General features: G+C 36.5%; 1 protein-coding gene across 2 annotated transcripts in view; it reads right to left on the minus strand.

Annotated features, from left to right (window-relative positions):
- Positions 1-20,930, minus strand: part of HOMER1 (homer scaffold protein 1) — a 144,499-nt gene that overhangs the window by 87,982 nt on the left and 35,587 nt on the right. For both annotated transcript variants that reach the window (XM_064273523.1, XM_010588238.3), the window contains exon 2: positions 6,267-6,423. Coding sequence is in view for 1 of the 2 variants with exons in the window: in XM_010588238.3 (XP_010586540.1) it covers positions 6,267-6,423 (157 nt within the window). In the remaining variant the exon portion in view is untranslated. The remainder of the gene's footprint in view (positions 1-6,266; positions 6,424-20,930) is intronic.

Here is a 20,930-nt window from a genome sequence, read left to right on the forward strand (position 1 = left end):
TGTATAAAAATATAGTAACTAAACCTATTGACACACTTCCTATCAAGAATTTTCAACATTTTACACTCAAAATAATTTTGCTAGGATCCAAAATTTTTCAGATTTTTTACTATGGTGAGTTTTTTCCCTTTGAATGTTTAGGATCAGTATCTATTCATTTTGGATGATAATTACTAGACGTAGGCCTTAGTAGCTTTTTATCAAAAAGTAAGATCCTGCCCCCCCAGAGAATCTTTCAAAAATGAATATATCAATAGAACAAATGATACCAATTTTCTAAGATCTAAAATCCAGGATTATCTGAAAGCTGACTTACCTACATCATGATTAAAAAAAGACTTTTGATTATTTAATATTTTTTCCTTTACTCAAGGCAAAACAAATCCCTAAGTATATACCTTACTTCTTTTCCCATAAAGCATCATAGATTCATGTTAATGAGGATAACTATAGTTTCTGCTTAACACATAGTTTCTTAGGAAACTAGTATTTTAGTGTGTTATTAAATATGAACTTTGATGATCACCATAATAAACTTAAAGTGTTAAAGTTATTAACTTAAGTCCATTCCCTCTGCCAGTACTGCAAAAGTATAGAATCATCTTCAGTCAGGTAATCTAATGGCCTCTAGAATTAAGATTAAGAAGTTATCCCAAAATAATAAAAACATACAGGTTATCAAATCCATAAGCATTCATCCAGTGAACTATTAAAAGTCAAATGAAAATGAAGCATTTCCAGGACAAAGCTAAATTTGTTTACCATGTGAACAAGAGTATAAATGTAAATATTTACGAGCTATGCAGGCATTAGTGAAGTTACAACAATAATGCATGGTACATGTTCTAGTAAGGAGGATAGTAAAACAGAGAAACAGAGAGAGCCCCTTGCTCTCTCTCAGAGATGACAGATGTGTTATCTCTTGCTTTGACATCCCTTATTCTTGATTAAGATTTTTACCTCTGAAAAAACTGATAAACTCTGATCCTTCCTTAGCCTTCAGTTTAAAAACTGCTTTTCCCAGTGAGTCATTTTAGATCCCACAAAGCGGGGCTAATAACGGCCAAAAGTGGTGGGACTGTCATCAAATGAAAGATTAAATAGGAAAGAATTTATTAACAAATCCAAAAATTTTTATTGAGCACCGGCAATAGGTTTTTTACTAAATGCCAAGTGCAATTCTAGAAATATGGGATACAACAATGAACACGACAGCAGCGTAATCATGGCCTGCATTCTAGAATAAGAGGAGTCAGTCAATGCACAAGTAAATAAATAGCTGATCAATGCAATTTCAGAGTGATAAGTACTGTGAAGGTCCTGAGAGGATGCAACAGAGAGCAAAAGGCAAGAAGGTAAGGCCTGGCAGGCACTACTTTAGGTCTGGTGGTACTGAAGTGTTTCCTAAGGAAGGCACACTTGGGCTGATCTGAGTATATTTAAGGAGAGAAGGCCACTTTACATGTGACCCTAATAATTCTCAAAAATCGGGGTAACAATAGGTTTTACAGGCATCTAAGAAAACTGGCCAATGTACTGTTGGTTACTACCGATCCCCCCTTTTAGCTATTCGAAATTACCTTCTTTCTGCTTTTAAGAATTCCTTTTTAATCCTCATTCTGAAACCTTCCATTCCTCTGTATAACCTGTTTTGGTTTTCTTTTGTCACTGAAGAAAAACTTTAAAATGACAGATGATCTCACACTTAAAATCTTTTATTGATTAAACTTCTTTGAATAGAAAGCTAGTATGAATCCATATGGAGTTCCTGGTTGGTGCAAATGGTTAAAGCGTTCTGTTTCTAACTCAAAGTTTGGGGGTTGGAGTCCACCCAGAGGCACCTCAGAAGAAAGGTTTGAAGATCTATTTCTGAAAAATCAGCCACTGAAAACCCTAGGGAGCACAGTTCTACTCTGAGACACATACGGTTGATATGAACTGGAATCAACTCATGCCATTTAGAAGAAATGTTTTTTTTTAATCTGTTTAGAAGAAAATTTCAGTTCTTTAAAATAAATATATCTCTCAACCCCGGAGCTCTTATCCTATTAAGCAAAAGAGGCAAAAATGTGCCTTAACAGGTCATGTAGTACACCCTTGTCCATGCTGATGCTTCTGTAGTATGACTAGAAAGCTTTAAAGCAAGCTCTACATGCACAGTAAGCCACTGGGTGAGAACAAATGGACATTTTCTAGTCACCTAAGGGCTTCCCACAGCCCTGGTGACAACAGTGGTTAAGAACCCGGCTGCTAACCAAAAAGTCGGCAGTTCAAATCCGCCAGCCACTCCTTGGAAACCATACGGGGTAGTTCTACTCTGTCCTATAGGGTTGCTATAAGTTGGAATTGACTCGATGGCAATGGAGAAGGGCTTTCCATCACTTAATCATGAAGTGCATAAATAGGGGTGGTGTGGTGGAGAAGAAAAACACTCCTTTAGCTGTGTCAAATAAATCACTACTGCCTACCATGAAGCAACTACTCCTGCAGGGAACTGCAGCAGTTAACAGCATCAGTTTAGAAAAGTAACTAGCTAACAGAAAATGTGATAGAAAACATAACTCTGTTACAGAAGATAGATTTTGTTAAAAAGACAAAACTTTTTTCACAAGAAGTTACTTAAGACTCTAATAATTACAAGCATTTTTAAGTATATTCAGTAATTTAAATGCCATAAGCAATAATCCATATTATCATAGAAGGAAGAATACATAATTATTTAATCACCAAAATTCCTTCCTGGAAAGTAACTCAAAGTATTTCATTCTCTTGAAGGTTATCTTAGCAACTGAAATCTACTTAAGCACTTCCATATAGTTTCTCTTCTTGTTCATGGGGCTACTTCAGTTCGAATTCATCAGCCGCTCCCTGGAAACCGTATGGGGCAGTATGAGTCAGAATCAACTTGATGGCAATGAGTTTGGTTTGGTTTTTGGTATCTAGTAACACTCTATTTTATCTGTTGTTTGGGTCAGGAAAGAAACACAGATTACAGAGAATTGGAAGGTTTGAGTCAGGAAAAAGAAAAAAATTAACACTCTGGAGTCTGATATTTAATATCTGTTAATTTCACTAAATCAAAAAGTTACAGATGACAAATAATATTCCTCACTAAGTAAAGCTTCAAAGAACTTATATATTACTGTGTCTCAAGACCTTAAATCCTGCAACTAAAAATGAAAAGAGGATCAAATATTGAAATAAATACACGTTGATCACATATGTACAAGGCATTGTTCAAGACACAAAGTACAATTAGCTCCTGGGTCCAATAATCTAGTCAGGGAAATAACAAGCACACACAGAGGCAGACCATGATGGCTTCAGCAAGCCACCAAAACAAAGAATCAAGAAACCTTCTGGAGGAAGACAAATTCTTGGAATTACTGAAGGTAGAATTCAAAAGACTGATAGACAGGATTCTTCAAGAGATCGGGAAGGAGATCAGGCAAAACACAGAACAAGCTAAGAAACACACAGACAAAGCAATACAGGAACTTATACAAGAGCATAATGACAAATTTAACAAGCTGCAAGAATCTATAGAGGGACAGCAAACAGAAATCCAAAAGATTAACAGCAAAATTTCACAACTAGACAACTCAAAAGAAAGTCACAGCAACAGAACTGAGGCAACGGAAGTCAGAATTAGTGAGACTGAAGATAAAGCACTTGACACCAACTTATTTGAGGAAAAATCAGATAAAAGAATTTTAAAAAATGGAGAAACCCTAAGAATCATGTGGGACTCTATCAAGAGGAATAACCTACAAGTGACTGGAGTACCAGAACACGGGGTGAATAACAGAGAATACGGAAAGAATTGTTGAAGATTTGCTGGCAGAAAACTTCCCTGATATTGGGAAAGATGAGAAGATATCTATCTAAGAAGCTCATGGAACCCCACACAAGGAAGATCCCAAAAGAAAGTCACCAAGACATATTATAATCAAACTTGCCAAAACAAATAAGCACACAGGAAAAAACAGATTAAAAGTGTAATATTTAATAAAATTCTCTTAAAAATTCCCCCAAAACCACTAGGTAATACATGGTTATAATAATAATAATGGCAGCAAATATTTATATAGTGCTTACTATTACACTCTGGAGCCCTGGTGGTACAGTGGTTATGAGTTCGGATACTAACCAAAAGGTCAGCAGTTCAAATTCACCAGCTGCTCCTTGGAAACCCTATGGGGCAGTTCTACTCTGCCCTATAGGGTCACTATGAGTTGGAAATGACTCATCAGCAATGGGTTTGGTTTTTGGCTATGCACACTTTAAGTGCTTTTACCTACATTAACTAATTTAATCCTCAAGATAATCTCATGGTGTAATGGCGTAAGCAGTTCCATCCTTTTTACAGATGAGAAAACTGAAGCACGCAGAAGATAAATACCTTTGCTCAAGGTCACATGGCTAGTAAATGGAGCAAAAATTCAAACTGGACAGTCTAGCTATAGTCTGTGCCCTTAAGCCCCACACTGGACCACTAAAATTTCTTAGAGGGGAAAAGTTTCTTGTCTTCAAGAAAGCTTGAAAGAGGAGAGGAATGGAACATTTACCTTTCTACACACTTTATATCAAGAATCTGATGTTTGGAAATTCTTTAACTAAGTGTGTTAAATAAAATTCACTGATGGTGAAAAGGATCCCCTCACCCCCATCCCCATCCCTTTTTAAGGGTATACCATACACCAGACACCAATCTAAGTGCTTTGCAGATATTAACTCATTTAATCCTTATAACTACCAGCACTGAAGTGAGAACACTAAGGCTCAGAGAAGTGAAGCAATTTGCCTAAAGTCAATATACTCAGTACATGGTGGAGCTGAGATCTGACCTAGGCAGTTCACGCTCTTAATCACACTACCTTCTTCTCCTAAAAATAAAACCTTAGGTCTTATCCTTATGCTTCCCTTTAGATAAGGGGTGTCAGCTTTAGTGTTGACATTTATAGACTGGATGATTTAGAGATTCTGAACCGCCTACTACTCTATAGAGGTACATTTGAAAAGAATTCTAGTTCCTCGCTAGACTGTACGCTCCGCAAGAATAGACTGTGATGCAATGGATCACTTTTGTGTGGCCTTTCTTACCATGGTTTTGTAACTCCCACCTTAATGACTGGGTAGGCCTGTGCTAATCGGGTAACTGTGGCCCACCAAGGGGATGAGTCAGTTTTGCCATCCTGCTGGGCTTGAAATGAGCCATCCCAGAGGTGGGAAAGAGAGGATCCAACCACCATCAAGGAAGAAGAGTCAGTATATCCTTTGGACCTGGGATCCCTGTGCTGAGAAGCTCCTGGAACCAGGAAACTAAGAGAGAGAGCTGTAACACTGAAGATGGCGAGAAGCGGTAGCAGAAAAATATCAGCAGAAAAGTACAGTAGGAGATGGTGCAGTGGGCTTCCTAGCCCACAGAGCGAGAAAGCTGAGTGCCGTTGAGCCAAGGCTTACTGGTGGACTAGGCATGCCTCTGGGTACTTATCTGCAGAGCTAAAAGAGCTTTGTAACCTGTGCCCAAACAGGGTAGAGGCGAAGGGGCCAGAGAGAGACGTGTCTGTGGCACACTGCCAAGAGGCTGTCCTGAGGGAAGAACTGTATGCTGAGTGTTCCTGAACGTGAATTGTAACCTATTACTTCCCTAATAAACTCCATAATTGTGAGTATTGTCTGTGAGTTCTGTGTGGCCACTCAATGAATTATTGAACCCACAGAGAAGTAAGAGAGTGCCGTGGGAGGGATGGTTGGTGTCAGAATTGTTAAAGACGGTGGAGAGAGGAGGCATGTGTGACCTCTCCCTCATAGGAATCAGCCTTGGGCTGTTGATTTTGATTCTCCTTCCCCTCTGTGAAATTAGAGGAGGTCAGATGCTGCTGATGTGACATTTTTACAGAGACTATTTTTTTTTTTATATCTACTCTGTTCACCACTATATTCCTAGCACGAAACCTAGCATAGTGCCTGACATATGACAGATACACAATCAATATTTACCAAATAAATCAAACAGCCTCAAACCTGAAGAATATTTTTACATTTAACTTAATATAATAAAGTCTTTAATCCAAGTAGTTTAGTGGACAAAGATGCTGCCATCCTAAGAATGACCAGTTTTATTTTTTAAAAGTTAAGTTTTAAAAATTGACAAGGAAATATTTTATGTTATATGAAGATGAAATCCTCTGGGAGGAAAAAAAGAGAAATGCAGTAATGCATAAAGCAAGACAGCATGATTATTTAAAGTAAATTTAACTTACCTTTGAGCCATCTAAACTGATTATCCTATACACATTTCTTGTGCTGTCATAGAAATAAGACACAGTAACTGCATGCTTGCTGGTGGGTACCCAGTTCTTCTTTGTATTTGGGTCAATCTGGAAGACATGAGCTCGAGTGCTGAAGATAGGTTGTTCCCTGTAAGGCAGAAAATACAATGACTGACTGAGAGCCACCAGTTCTACTCCACTGGACAAGAGAACATGAAAACTGTGAAGATGACTCCCCTTAATTAACCAGCAACTCCCTATATTCTGAAACAAGAAAAACTCTTATTTAAATATCCTAATTATTTTGAATATTCTAATTATCCTTTAGAACAATTACCTTGTTCAAATACAATTATCTTATAACTCATCTTCACTAGATTAAGAGTTTTCACATATTCATATCTGTATTACTCTGCTAATATGTAAATAACTTACTGGGAAAACTTATATTCAGCATAATATCTACTATTTTGAAAAGTAAACAGGAAACAAAGTTGCTCACCACCACAAATAACTTTTACTTAGCCAAAAATAGGGCCTTAAACATATAAAACAGAGACTTGAAAACTATTATTTCAAGAACCAGAACTATTCAAATATATATTTAAAATACTATATTACAAAATTTTTACCATCTAAAAAGCAAGAATGAGTTAGTCTATATACAATACAATTACAATGCAAAATTTTCTAAGTTCTGAGTAAAAACCCTTTTGAAAATAGCATTTATCAGGTTTTTTTTCTCCCCAAATAAAGCTCATTTCTTCACAATAGCCAAAAGGCGTAATAAACAGCTTGAATGTTCATCAACAGGTGAATGGATAAGCAAAATGTAGTACATACTATATGCAACGGCATATTATTCTGCCATAAAGAGAAATGAAGTCCTGAATAAACCTTGAAAACATTACGCTGAGTGAAATCAGTCAGTCATAAAAAGATAAATATTGTATGATCCCACTTACATGAAGTATCTAAAATAGGCAAGTGTAAACCCAGTGCCATCGAGTCGATTCCGACTCATAGCGACCCTATAGGACAGAGTAGAACTGCCCCATAGAGTTTCCAAGGAGCGCCTGGGCAAGTGTAGAGAGACCAAATTTCGTTAGTGGTTACCCGGGGCAGGAAGGAGAGAGGGGAAAATGGGTACCCAATGATTAGGGGACAATGAACTTCTGTTAAGGGTGACAGAAAAATGTGGGAGTGGATAAAGGGGATGGTTGAACAACATGATAAACATAACAAATGTCACTGAAGTGTACATACGAAGAATGTTGAGATGGCAAATGTTTTGTTACATATATATTTACCACAATAAGAACACAAAACTCATTTCTATTATTTGCATAACATTTTTCTTTCCTAAAACAGCTCAAAGTCCTTAAAGCAAAATTTAAAGAAAGAAAACAAGGCAAAAGAAAAGAGGAAATGAGAAAAACAGGCAACGCAAATCTGAGACCTTGGGAAAATGGCTCCTTAGGTTACTAATAATGGGTTGGGTGTCACATATGTCTCCTAGATCTACTTTAGCTCTCAGCGAGTACAGTGTGAAAGGGAGGCACTGTCCTTGCAGGTAACCTGGAATGCTCCTTGTTTTATTTCTGGAAACCTCCATAACAGCTTTTCCTACTGAAGAATCTCTTTTGAAATAAAGTGATACATTTTGTGCCACTCCCTATAAAATGAGGTAGAAAGTCTTCATTTCTTGCTTAACTGTGATCATATATGAATTCATTCAACACATAATAATTTACCCTCTGGCAAAATGCTCTGACTTTGAGTGAGATTGGTGCTTAACAGCATGAGTTATCTTCCAAAAGCCCTGCAGCCTCTATTTTTTTTTTGCCTTTTAATGAAAGTTCTAAGTGTAGTTGGTCAGACTGACTGTGGCTGGCTAGCTCCAGTTCACAGGGAAATCCAACAACAGAAAACTCTAATATTAAGGCATATAAGAAAGGGTAGTGGGACACTCTAGTCTTTACTGATTTGAACTTTTTTCCCCCAATCTGAGAGTGGCAAATAGTGCAGGAATGTGTTCTAATAAGCATATTTTCTAAAAAACTAGTTAAGACAATGATATTGCTTTTGCAAGCCTTGTATGACCAAACAACAAATCCTTCTTCAATGGAAATGCAATGTTTTCAGCCCACATCATACTTTCCGCATCATACTAAACACTTTTTCTAAATAAAAATCTCTAAACTAGTTATCATATATAAGAAATGACATCTGAATATTAACAAAGTATCCAGCTTTCTTTAATTCCCTTCTGAATAACTGGTTTTTTAAAGAAAGTCATAGTTCAAGATTTCTATAGACAAAAGACTACCCATCAAAGCCTATTTGATAAGGGATAAACCCATTGTTGTCAAGTCAGTTCTGACTCATAGCGACCTTATAGGGTAGAGCAGAACTGTCCTATAGGGTTTCCAAGGAGCAACTGATGCATTTGAACTGCTGACCTTTCGGTTAGCAGCCAAGCTCTTAACCACAGGGAAATAATTTTCACTGCTGATACTGGAATCAGGATTCCTAGAAGTAATGGGTACGTTACTACTTCTAACAGGGCATGCTAATGCATGATTCAAGCATTTATTGAATATCTGCTACATGCTAGGCACTGAGGTAGAGACTGACCCTACCCTTGAAAAATTCAATCTGGTGAGGGAAGACAGGTATATTAAAAAATAAAATGCTCTCCACCATGCCACACTCTTTGAAAGTTAGTGATGGAGGGCTAAGATGGAGGAAGTGATACCTGAGTATAGTTCTGAAACAAATTGGCACAGAACCATACAAAGACACAGCGGAAAGGAGGGCACATTGTTGTCTGTAGCAAGAACCTTAGGTGAGTGCAAGCACCTTTGAAGAATAAGGCCAGAGGTAAAGACAGAAGCCAGTTAGTTCATGAGGGTTCCTGCTGGAAGCTGATTTTTTTAATAGTGCACAGGTTTGCATCTTAGAAAGCTAACTTTGGCAACAGTGAAGGGGGTCAATTAGAGGGAGACAACGTTTCACACAGGGAGGCTAGTCAGAACTCTACTGAAAAATCTAGGCATTAAAAAAAAAGAGAGAGTAGGAGGTTAGGAGTGAGATAAAGAACTGAGGAGGGATTTAGGTATATTTGAAAAGTAGAATCAATAAAATTAAGAAACAGATTGGGTGTAGGGCAGGGGTTCTCAAATATGAGTGATTTTGCTCCCTCAGGGATATTTTGCAATATCTGGAAACATTTTTGATTGTCACAATTGAGTGGGGAGAGGGCACATGCTACTGGCATTTAGTGAGTACAAGCCAGGAATACCGCTAAACATCCTACAATGCATAGCTCCCACAACAAAGAGTTATCTGGCCCAAAATATCAACAGCTTAATGTTACAAGAAATGCTTACTGAAACATTTTCCTGTTGGTGTAAAAAATAATTCCAGGAAAATGGTATAACAACTCAGAAGTTCCTGATATTGGATTAAAGCCCTGTATAAATACTATATATAGTGACGTACTCTAAAACAGTATAATATGGATATGCAAAATTGAAAGAATGTAAGTATAAGACGGCCCTAAGAAAAAAGTAAAATCAGAAATTTGTTTTGAAAATAAAGCTTATTTAAATCTCATTAAAGGGTCAGCAAAAAAGGAGACTCTTAATGAGATGGATTTACACAGTGGCTGCAACAATGGGCTCATGCATAACAACAATTGTGAGGATGGCACAGGCCTGGCAGTGTTTCGTTCTGTGGTACACAGGGTAGCTATGAGTCGGAACCAACTCGACAACACCTAACAACAACAAAGAGTTGGCATAGAGAATTACTATATTTAGCTCTCAGGCCATTTAGAAATGGGAATCATGAAAAGCTAAAGAAAACAAAAACACTATTTGCCAAGGTATGTATTTCTACATTTAGGAAAAAAACAAAAAGGTAACATTTATCATTTGGATAGATGTGACTTAAAAAAATCAATGATAATGCTTTGTAAAAATTGCCACTGACGTGTATACTTTTGCGACCTGTATGTGATCTCTCAATAAATCTTTACTCCAAGGAAGTGCGACAAAGTACATCTGATAAACACAATCAAACTCAAGTGTAAGAAGAGAAATTGTACATTTCTCAGCTTTCTTTTAATGCCTAGCTTCCAAATGGTATTTTTCAGATATTCAAGTACAACTAGATATTGTAGCAGAGGGGATATAAAGAAGGGTATGGTTTCAAATAATTTTTCCAAAAAAGTAGCCTGGCAGAGTGAATAAACAGCGTTGATATTTTCTGCTGAGTGCTGGACACTGTTATCGCCATTGTCAACTGATTACCCAATAACTATTCTCCCTCACTCCTTTCTACAAGACTTGGATATCATTCAAGTACTCTACCCTCCTCCACATGACTGTGTGCTTCATTAAGATAATCACTGCAATCCCTTATCCTTGCCAGAAGCTGGTTCAGGAATGGACATTTGACGAAATTCTGGTCAATGAGAAGAAAGGGAAGTTTGCCGGGAGCTTCTGGGTACAGTCACAAAGACATTAACGCATGAGAAGAGATGTTCTCTTAAATTGTGTTGTGTTTGCATGTGACACTTGGATCTGAAGAAGCCATCTTAGTACTGTTAGGGGAGCTAAACTGAAAACAAAGCCAACATTCTCTATCAAGGATAGCAGATGGAAAGACAAAGAATCTAAGTCCTTGACCATGTTACTGAATTGATAAATCAGCCTACTTCTAGGTTTCTTATGTCATAAAACAATTTTCCTGTTTGAGAGAGTTGTCATTTCAAAAATTACAGGAATACTAAATGAAAAAAGAGCTTTACATATAATAAACTCTGCAACTGCATGCAGAGTTTGACTAGTAATTATTAACTAGAATCTTGGAATTTGATTGGCTAGCTACATGTTGTTCATTCATTACTTCACAACACAATCCCACAGTGCACAAAATCAGATTTCTTGGGCCCCACTTAAAATTGCAGAGATAGTCAATGGAGAAATTGATAAGAATAACTCTATAAAGAGGAGTGTGAGGGAGAAGAAGGGGAAAGAGAAATGTGAACAGAGAAATTTCATTATCAATTAAAAGATTTTATATCCAAAGTTTTAATCAAGAAATAGCAGCATTGTCTGGGGTCTTAAAAACTAGCATGTGGTCATCTAAGATGCATCAATTGGTTCCAACCCACCTGGAGCAAAGGAGAACGAAGAACATCAAAGACATAAGGAAAACATGAGCCCAAGAGACAGAAAGAGCCACATAAGCCAGAGATTCCACCGGCCTGGGACTGGAAGAGCTGGATGGTGCCTGGCTACCACCAATGACCACCCTAACAGGGAACACAATAGAGAGTCCCTGATGGAGCAGGAGAAAAGTGGGGTGCAGAATTCAAATTCTAGTAAAAAGACCAGACTTGACTGTCTGACTGTGACTGGAGGGACCCCAGAAGACATGGCCCCCAGACTCTCTGTTAGCCCAGAACAAAATCCATTACTGAACCCAACTCTTCAGACAAAGATCAGACTGGACTATAAGATATAAAATGATACTGGTGAACAGTGTGCTTCTTGGCTCAAGTAGATACAGGAGACTAAATGGGGAGCTCCTGTCCGGAGGCAAGATGAGAAGGCAGAAGGCGACAGGAGCTGATTGAATGTACACAGGAAATACAGGACGGAGAAGAGGAGTGTGCTGTCACATCGTAGGGAGAGCAACTAGGGTGATATAACAATGCATATATAAGTTTTTGTACAAGAAACTGACTTGAATTGTAAACTTTCACTTATAGCACGATTTAAAAAACCAGCAGCATAAGAGAATATCAGAGACATGGAGTTAACCATCAAAATAATAAAAATTGGAATTTTAAAAAGTAGTTGCCTCTGGAAAATGGAGGTAGAGGAAGGAGAAACAGCATAGGGGACTGTTACTTCTTTTTATGATTCCTTCAATACTATTTAATTGTTTAGTAAAAGTACTAAAATACATTTTTAAATGGCATTGTACAGGAAAATATCATAATTAACACCAAGAAAGAAATGTTCTAGGAACCATTTTTGAAGGCTACCAAAAATCATAGACCAAAGGACCATTTTTATAGCTTGTACCTCACATGTTTTAACAGTACATTGTATGAAAAGTTACTACTATTCATAAAGAAGAATAAAGGCAAAGAAAGAGTGGAGTAGAAATCCAAACATGTCAAACTGTGCAACTGAAAGTGCTGAAAGTACAACTAACTGCAGGTGAAACACCCTGCTTGATTAGAATAAACAGGAGGTAAGACAAGAAGCATGGGAAGAACAGGCTCGGCATTTCTCAAGCTGAAAGAACTGAAGAAAAAATGAGATGTTTCAACAAACAGATGCAGTGCTGAAGTGCTCACTTATCTATGCCAAGAAATCTGGAAGATAGCTACCTGGCCAACCAACCGGAAGAAGTCCATATTTCTACCCATTCCAAAGAAAGGTGATCCAAAAGAATGTAGAAATTATCGAACAATATCATTAATATCACACACAACTAAAATTTTGCTGAAGATCATTTAAAAGCGTCTGCAGCAGAACGACAGGGAACTGCCAAAAATTCAAGCTGGATTCAGAAGAGGGTATGGAATGAGAGATACCATTGCTGATGTCAGACGATCTTGGCTGAAAGCAGAGAACACCAGAAAAATGTTTACCTGTGTTTTGTTGACTATGCAAAGGCATACAACTGTGTGGATGATAACAAATTATGGACAACATTACGAAGAACAGGAGTTCCAGAACACTTAATTGTGTTCACGAGGAACCAGTACTTAGACCAAGAGGCAATCGTTTGAACAGAACAAGAGGATACTGCATGGTTTAAAATCAGGAAAGGTGTACATCAGGATTGTACTTTCACTATACTTATTCAATCTGTATGCTAAGCAAGTAATTTAAGAAGAATGGGGTATCAGGGTTGGAGGAAGAAGACTCATTAATAACTGGAGATATGCAGATGACACAATCTTGCTTGCTGAAAGTGAAGAGGGCTTGAAGCACTTATTGATGAAGATCAAAGACCACAGCCTTCAGTGTGGATTACACTTCAACATACAAAAAACCAAAAATCCTCATAACTGGACCAACAAGCAACATCGTGATAAACGGAAAAAATATTGAAGTTGTAAAGGATTTCATTTTACTTGGATTCACAATCAATGCCCATGGAAACAGCAGTCAAGAAATCAAATGGCACATTGCATTGGGCAAATCTGCTGCAAAAGACCTCTTTAAAGTGTTAAAAAGCAAAGACGTCACTTCAAGAACTAAGGTACACCTGATCCAGGCCATGGTATTTTCAGTCACCTCATGTCCATGCAAAAGCTGGACAATGAATAAGGAAGAAGAATTGAAGTCTTTGTATTATAGTCTCGGCAAAAAATATTGAATATACTGCCAGAAGAACAAACAAATCTGTCTTGGAAGAAGTACGTCCAGAAGGCTCATTAGCAGCTAGAATGGTGAGACTTTGTCTCACGTAATTTGCACATGTTATCAGGAGGGATCAGTCCCTGGAGAAGGACATCATGCTTGGTAAAGTAGAGGGTCAGGGAAAAAGACCCTCAACGAGATGGGCTGACACAGTGACAGCAACAATGAGCTCAGGCATAGCAACAACTGCAAGGGTGGCGCAGCATTTCATTCTGTTGTACACAGGGTCGCTATGAGTCGGAACTGACCTGATGGCGCCTAACAACAACAAAAACAACATTGTACCTTCAACTTTTTTTTTTTTTTTTAAGTTTGAAGTAGCAAGAGAAGTTGAACAACACTTGTTAAGGCTAAAGGGACATGGGCAAGAATAAGTCAAGGAGTGGACAGACACTACTGACCACATAACTACAAATGTGATGCCTAAAGAATCGTGAAGCGGCACAGTATGTCTCCAAGTCAGCAGAGACTCGGGTACTGGAATTTTCTTAAAAAAAAAAAAAAAACTATCCTGAACAAGTTAATAATAAATTGTAATTCTACAAGATTATCTGGGAACTGGTTTAAAATTCTAAACTAACTCTCTCCCCTCCCTCTCTGTCTCTTTCTCTCTCATACACACACACAAACAGAAAAAGTTTATTGATTAAATTAGCTGTTTTGATGTTGCTCAAAGATTATGAATGCATACTGCTTATTTCTATGACCATGTTATGTGTTTTAGTAGCTGACTGCTTATACATGGAATGCCTTTTTTTTCTCTTAACATGCCTACTTTGACCAAAGCAAAGATTATTCTACTAATGGCTACTCAACACATAGTTATACCACAAGAACTCCATCTAGTGATAAATCAAAAATATAGCAGGTGCATGTTTTTTAAAACTTGTAAATTATAAATTTATAACAAATGCAAAATTATAACGTGACACTGCTGTAACAGGGGTATATATGCTTAAAATGTAAAATGAATAGCTATACAGTATCTTTTCTGGAAGGATTTTTAAAAATCGTATGGTCTAAATTCCTTGGTTTTCTAATCAGTTATTTGCACATTCATATGAAAGATATCTCTAATAATCATTGCTTACATTATAACAATGGGGCATCAGAAATACTCTCATGACACCAAGTATCTGGTTTAACTGGCATATACGAAGAAAATATAATCAAATGAAGTTCCCATTTAGAATTTATGATGACTAAATTATAAATATACATTAAAACAGTAACAACGCTGATTATATTCCTTACCTTAAGAGTAATTTTTATTAATCTCAGTCCTTTATTAGAAATTTTAATATTTACTTATTTTTGGGCACTTTAATCAGTTGTTACATTTAAAAGTCTAAGGGAATGACAAAATTCACAACAAAAAACAAGAAAACCCATGCAATGTATATATTTAAGCAACACCATCAATGCTTAAATACCCTGGCTTGCTATTTATTAACTACCCAGTGACATTGCCTCTACCCCATCCCCTTATTAAAAAATGGAGCCATCTGAGATAAAATAAAGGTGTTTTTAAATATATCAGGAGATAAGCCTGATGTATTTAAATCCAATTACATTTAAAATTAGTATTGTACTTTCAATTTTATTAGGCTTTGAAAATTCTCCTCTTTCCAGGTAATTTCCACTAAGTAAGCTAAATTCTGAGACATGACGATGTAAGTAAATCTAAAAAAAAAAGCCTCTTTTCAATAACTAGAGTTTAACTTTTGTAAATAGAGATGGTACAATCCTAAAAATCTAAAACATGTGATTTTCTAATAGACATCGGCTCCTAAAATCCTTAAAAGTGAATTAAATGTTAAAAAGGCCATTTAAGTCCTAATACTGCCATCAAAGAACAGTAATGCTCTTAAGTACTCTTTTTCTTGCACCCTAAACAAATGGATACTCAATCTATTTGATGTCTCAACAAATAAATATCCTAAAAGATAAACTCAGTATTAAAGAGACGAGAAGATACTTTGGCAAAACATTAACATTTGCTAAATCTGAATACTGAGTTGTTGATGCTGGGTCCTGACGGTAAGTTTCGACTCTCAGTGACCCCAAGTGACAGAGCAGAACTGCCCCACAGGGTTTTCAAGGTGGTAATCTGCACAGGAGCAGACTGCCAGGGCTTTCTTCTGCATAGCCACGGGGCAGGTTAGAACCATCAACACTTACATTAGAAGCCGAGCATTTAACCGCTGAGCCACCATAGCTCCCTGAATAGTGGATACATAGGTGTTACATTATTCTCTGCAGTGTTCGGAACATTTAAAATATCTCAAGCAATAAAACTCCAGACCATATCTCCAAGGATTCTTACTGGCACTACGAAATTTGAATAATCAGCCATACTTTATTTTATCCATATAAAGATCACTTACTAAGTGCCATGTATCAGTCCTTGCTATGATTATACCCGCCCTGTCCATATGGTATTACCAGCCACGTGACTAGAGTTCCTGGGTGGTGTCAACAGTTGAGTACTAGCCGAAAGGTTGGCAGTTCAAACCCATCCACAAGCACCTTGGGAGAAGGGCCTGGTGATCTGCTTCTGAAAGGTCAGAGCCTTGAAAGCTCAGTGGAGCAGTATAAGATCACCGTAAGTTGGGATCCACCAGATGGAAACTAACAGTACAAGCCCTATGACTTCCGAGGATTTGAAGTATGGCTAGTCCAACTGTGAAACTGAATTAATGTAAGATTTATCTAACACTATATTCAGTTACCAAAAATTTTTTAACTAAGTATGGAACAACTTGGGTATGCGAATCTACTTTTTCAACTGTAAATTTTATGAAATCTAAATTTAGATCAATTATTTTCAGTGAAAATTTGGCATCCAAATTGAGATGTGCTGTAAGTGGAAAATATACAATGGATTCCAAGGACTTAGTATGAAAAAAGACTATAAAGTATCTCAATAATCTTTGTATCACATATTGAAAAGATTATTTTAGATATATCATGTCAAAATATATTAAAATTTATTTCACCTTTAACTTTTAAAGGTAAATTTAAAATTACATACATGGTTCACACTGTATTTCTAGAGGAGAATACTAAATTAGACAATATTTTATGAAGCCACTTCCTTACTGATAGACATATAGATTATTCCCACTTTTGTACTATTATAAACAATGCTGCAGTGAATATCCATGTATATCTTCTTGTATACACATGCAAGAGTTTGACTAAGATACACCAGAAGCATAATTCCTGGTCACAGGGTATGCATCAGAGCATATTTCCAAATTGCTCTTCACAGTGCTTGTACCAACTTACACTTTTATTAGTCTTATACTATATTCTTCCAACATTTGCTAATGTCTAAGTAACATCTTCAAGTTGTACCAACTTGATGGGCATGAAATGATATTTCATTGTTGTTTTAATTTGCATATCTCTGATTACTAGTGAGACTGAGCAACTAGCTCTTGATGTATTTCTGGGCCATTTGAGCCCAGTGGATTTCTGGACTCATTCCTGAGCTTGTTTAAAACCTTATTTTAGCTCCAGATAGTGAAAAGGCCAGAATCTAAAATTCACCACCCAAACTATACACATGTGAACATTTCATAAGTACAATTCTAACCACATGTATAAATATAATTAAGGTCAATCACTGAAGTAGAGAAGGGCAGAATTACTCATTTTTCTAAATCTGATGACAATCAGTATCATCAATACAGCACAAATACAGCACACGTATTCTTTGTTCCATGAAACTTTCAGTTACATATTTATGTATGCTTTTCACAACGTAAGATGCATTTTTTTTTTTTTTTTTTACTGTGGATCATGGTTAAAAAGTTTAAAAACCTGGGCCTGCAAAATACTTTTAGTTACTATTCATGAAAACCTCATGAGGCAGTTACACAACATCCATCTTATACTAAGAAAACAAAGTCCTAAGTGACTTCCCGAAAATCACACAGTTAGCAAATGGTATGAATAAGCACATTAAAAAAAAAAAAAAAAAGGCAAATAAAGAGGAAATTGAGCTAGACTAGAAACAACTGCAAATTAAAACCATGAGTTACCACTTTTTCACCTCTCAAAGTATGAAACTTTTCTTAATGACAGAAATCAATGTTAATGAAAATTTAAGGAAATCTGATGTTTTCAGAAGTGACTGATGGGAATATGAATTAGTAAAGTCTTTCTGGAAAACACCTTGACAATACATATCAAAAAGCCTTTAACCTTTTGTGCATTTCCTTTGACACACCAACTCCATTCTAAGGATTTACCCTAATGAAATAGCCATAGATATGTGTGAAGATTTAGCTATAAGAATGTATTGCCACATTAATACATAACTAAAGATCGTGAATTAAAATGTTTGATAATGTAAAATCAAATAAATTATGGTATATCCATATAATGGAATACTATATAGCCATTACAAAGTCATAGAATATTCAGTGACATAAGATGTTTAATACAGTAAATGGCAATAGCTTATAAAATAGTACAGTATAATTCTTTTTTTTGTTGTTGTTAAAAAATAAGTGCATAGAAAAAAATACATGGGGGATACACTTACTTTAGCCCTTGTACTGCCTCCCCTTCTGTCAATACAGAAGCCAGAGTGATCCTTCTAAAAACCCAAACTAGCACTGAAATATTCCAGAGGAAAAAAAGGGAAAACGAGTATGGCAAAATGTCAGTGGCAATTAAAGGGGGTAGGATGATGGGTACAGGGAGTTTGTTATATTTTCTACTTTTGTGTATGTCTGGAAATTTTCATTAATAAAGAGTTTAAAAAAAAAAAAAGGTAAGTCAGGTGGATCTTTCCTCAGAACCCTCCAATGGCTTCAAATCTCACTCATAGTAAAATCCAAAGTCCTCAAAATGGCCTCAAAGCCTTTTGCCAGGGTTTCTAAACCCTAGCTGGGCATTGGAAATGTCCAGACCCTACTCCTAAATCAACAGTCTGGACAGATACCCCAGCATCAGTGCTTTTTAAAAGGTTCCAGTGTGATTTTGTGAGGCCAGGAGGTATAAACACTGTATGGCTCTTTGCTCTTTCTCAGCTCTCATCTGTCCATTACTCTCTCTTTTAATTTCCATTTTCTATATGAACACGTATTTTATTCATATTAAGAATTTTTTAAGCAAGCAATTTCAATACAATGTGTTTGCTTGTTTTAAAAACATTGCTAGTAGAATTTTGTCCTGGTGATTTCATGAATAAATATATATGTAAAAATTCATTGATTTGTGTACTTTAGTGACCTTGATATACCTTAAATTTTTAAACAATGAGGGACAGTAAAAAATATTACAGTCCAAGTGTTACTGGGCTCAACTAGCTAATACAGATTTGGAGACACCATTGCCTGGGGAATGGCTCCTACAAAAGAAATCAGCCATTGATGCAAATGATGCAAAATCTCCATTGATGCAAGCTTTCCCATCAAAAACTAAGTCTGCTCAGAATTCTCTTTATATGTAACATCACCTAGAGTTATCTTATTCAAGTAACTATGACTCTACAGCTTTAACTGTGAACTAGCAGCCTTGCCCTAATGGTTCCCAAAATATCAACTTTATGAAAGTTAATTATCTAAAACTGGACAAAGTTCCCTACCTGGTCTCCAGATAATACAGCATAGAAGAAGATGACAGTTTCATTAACTAGACAATTACAGACAATATCAGCTGAATCAACTGATAAGTAGAGTAAGTATCATTTCTACTAAAGCCTTGTGTTTGGCAGGCATTCCACAATATTTAAATAGATAATACCAGAACTCCAATTAAGATCACTTAATCCAGCTATTTGATGGCCATTTAGAAACTATTTCTCTTCAGTTCTTCTATAGAAGCCATACCAGGGACTGTGGACAAAACAAAACCCACTGCCGTCAAGTCAATTCTGACTCATAGCGACACTCTGGACAAACTGGTAATATTTACTCTTAAATCTTTCCACGTCAAAAGCAGCCTCTCATTATGTGAAAAAGCTTTAGGGTCTCAATCCAATGTTCTTTTGACACATTTGAGAAAAACAACTAGCCTGTTTCTCAAGAAAGGAGAAAGGAGTGGTGTAACAACAAGGTACTAAAAATAATAGGACGAGCACAGCAAGTCATCCTGCAACAATCTTACATCATGGTAATAAAAACTCTTTATAGCAAAAATAAATATGGCTAGACTATGGAGAAGACTGCAAAGTTTATATGAATTTATAAGTTAAACCACAACACTTAAAGAAACTGACCCAACCTATCCCCAGTACCCTACAGGCATTTACTCTCTTCTACTATTAAGGTACTCTGGCAGAAATATCAAAAGCATTTGTTTAAGGAATCTGTTAACTATTCTAAATTCTCCAAGACTAAATTCCCCTCCAGCGCGCCCCACCCCATTAGTGATATAATCAGAAGGCCAATTTTTGGTTATCTCAGTTCCCTAGAAGAATGCCTTCACTGAGTTAAGATTCAAAGTTCTCTCTTGAATCTCTTAACAGATTCATAAAAGAAACTACCATTGAGTCATGATATTACTGAATATCTCATATGACAGTGCTAGGGAAAAACCTGTCTTGTTGTTCTACTCAAACAAGACTTCAACTCAATGAACTTCTCACTCATTTATTAACAAACCCAGTTCACTTTCCACTCAAGTAATGATATCATCTCATCTCAGATACCTCCTGTATCCATTCATCTATGCCTTTCCAACACTGCGTTAACTGTCCAGTTTTATCTTGTTCTTGATTTTATGAATTACTGAAAATTGTGTGAAAATGGAAAGGTTTAGTTATAATATAATAAAAGTGAAATCACTGAAACACTAGATATTGAATAAAAAATAGTGATGGAAAAAAGTTCACAGTTTTCAGCTTTTTGCAATTGGAATTATGTGATATTTCAAGTTTCCCTTTTATGCTGATGAGTACATAATAAATCATTTAACAGCTTCCATCTCTTGTGCCAAAGAAGGGGAACCACAGATTGGATAAAATCAAATTTAAGAAATTTAAATATGCCCCACTTAAGCCTGGAAACAAAAGCCTAAACTTACTAAATGGATACGTAGTAAATTCTTTGGCTATCTGTAACATTTATGAGAGCTACCACATGGTCACATAGTCATGCACTATTCTAAGCACTTTATCACTGCTATTTAATCCTCTCAACCTTTAGAGATAGTTACTAATACCTCCTCTAGAAAATGAAGAACC

This window comes from Loxodonta africana, chromosome 2, assembly GCF_030014295.1.
Source record: "Loxodonta africana isolate mLoxAfr1 chromosome 2, mLoxAfr1.hap2, whole genome shotgun sequence".
In the NCBI taxonomy this organism is placed as follows: domain Eukaryota; kingdom Metazoa; phylum Chordata; class Mammalia; order Proboscidea; family Elephantidae; genus Loxodonta; species Loxodonta africana.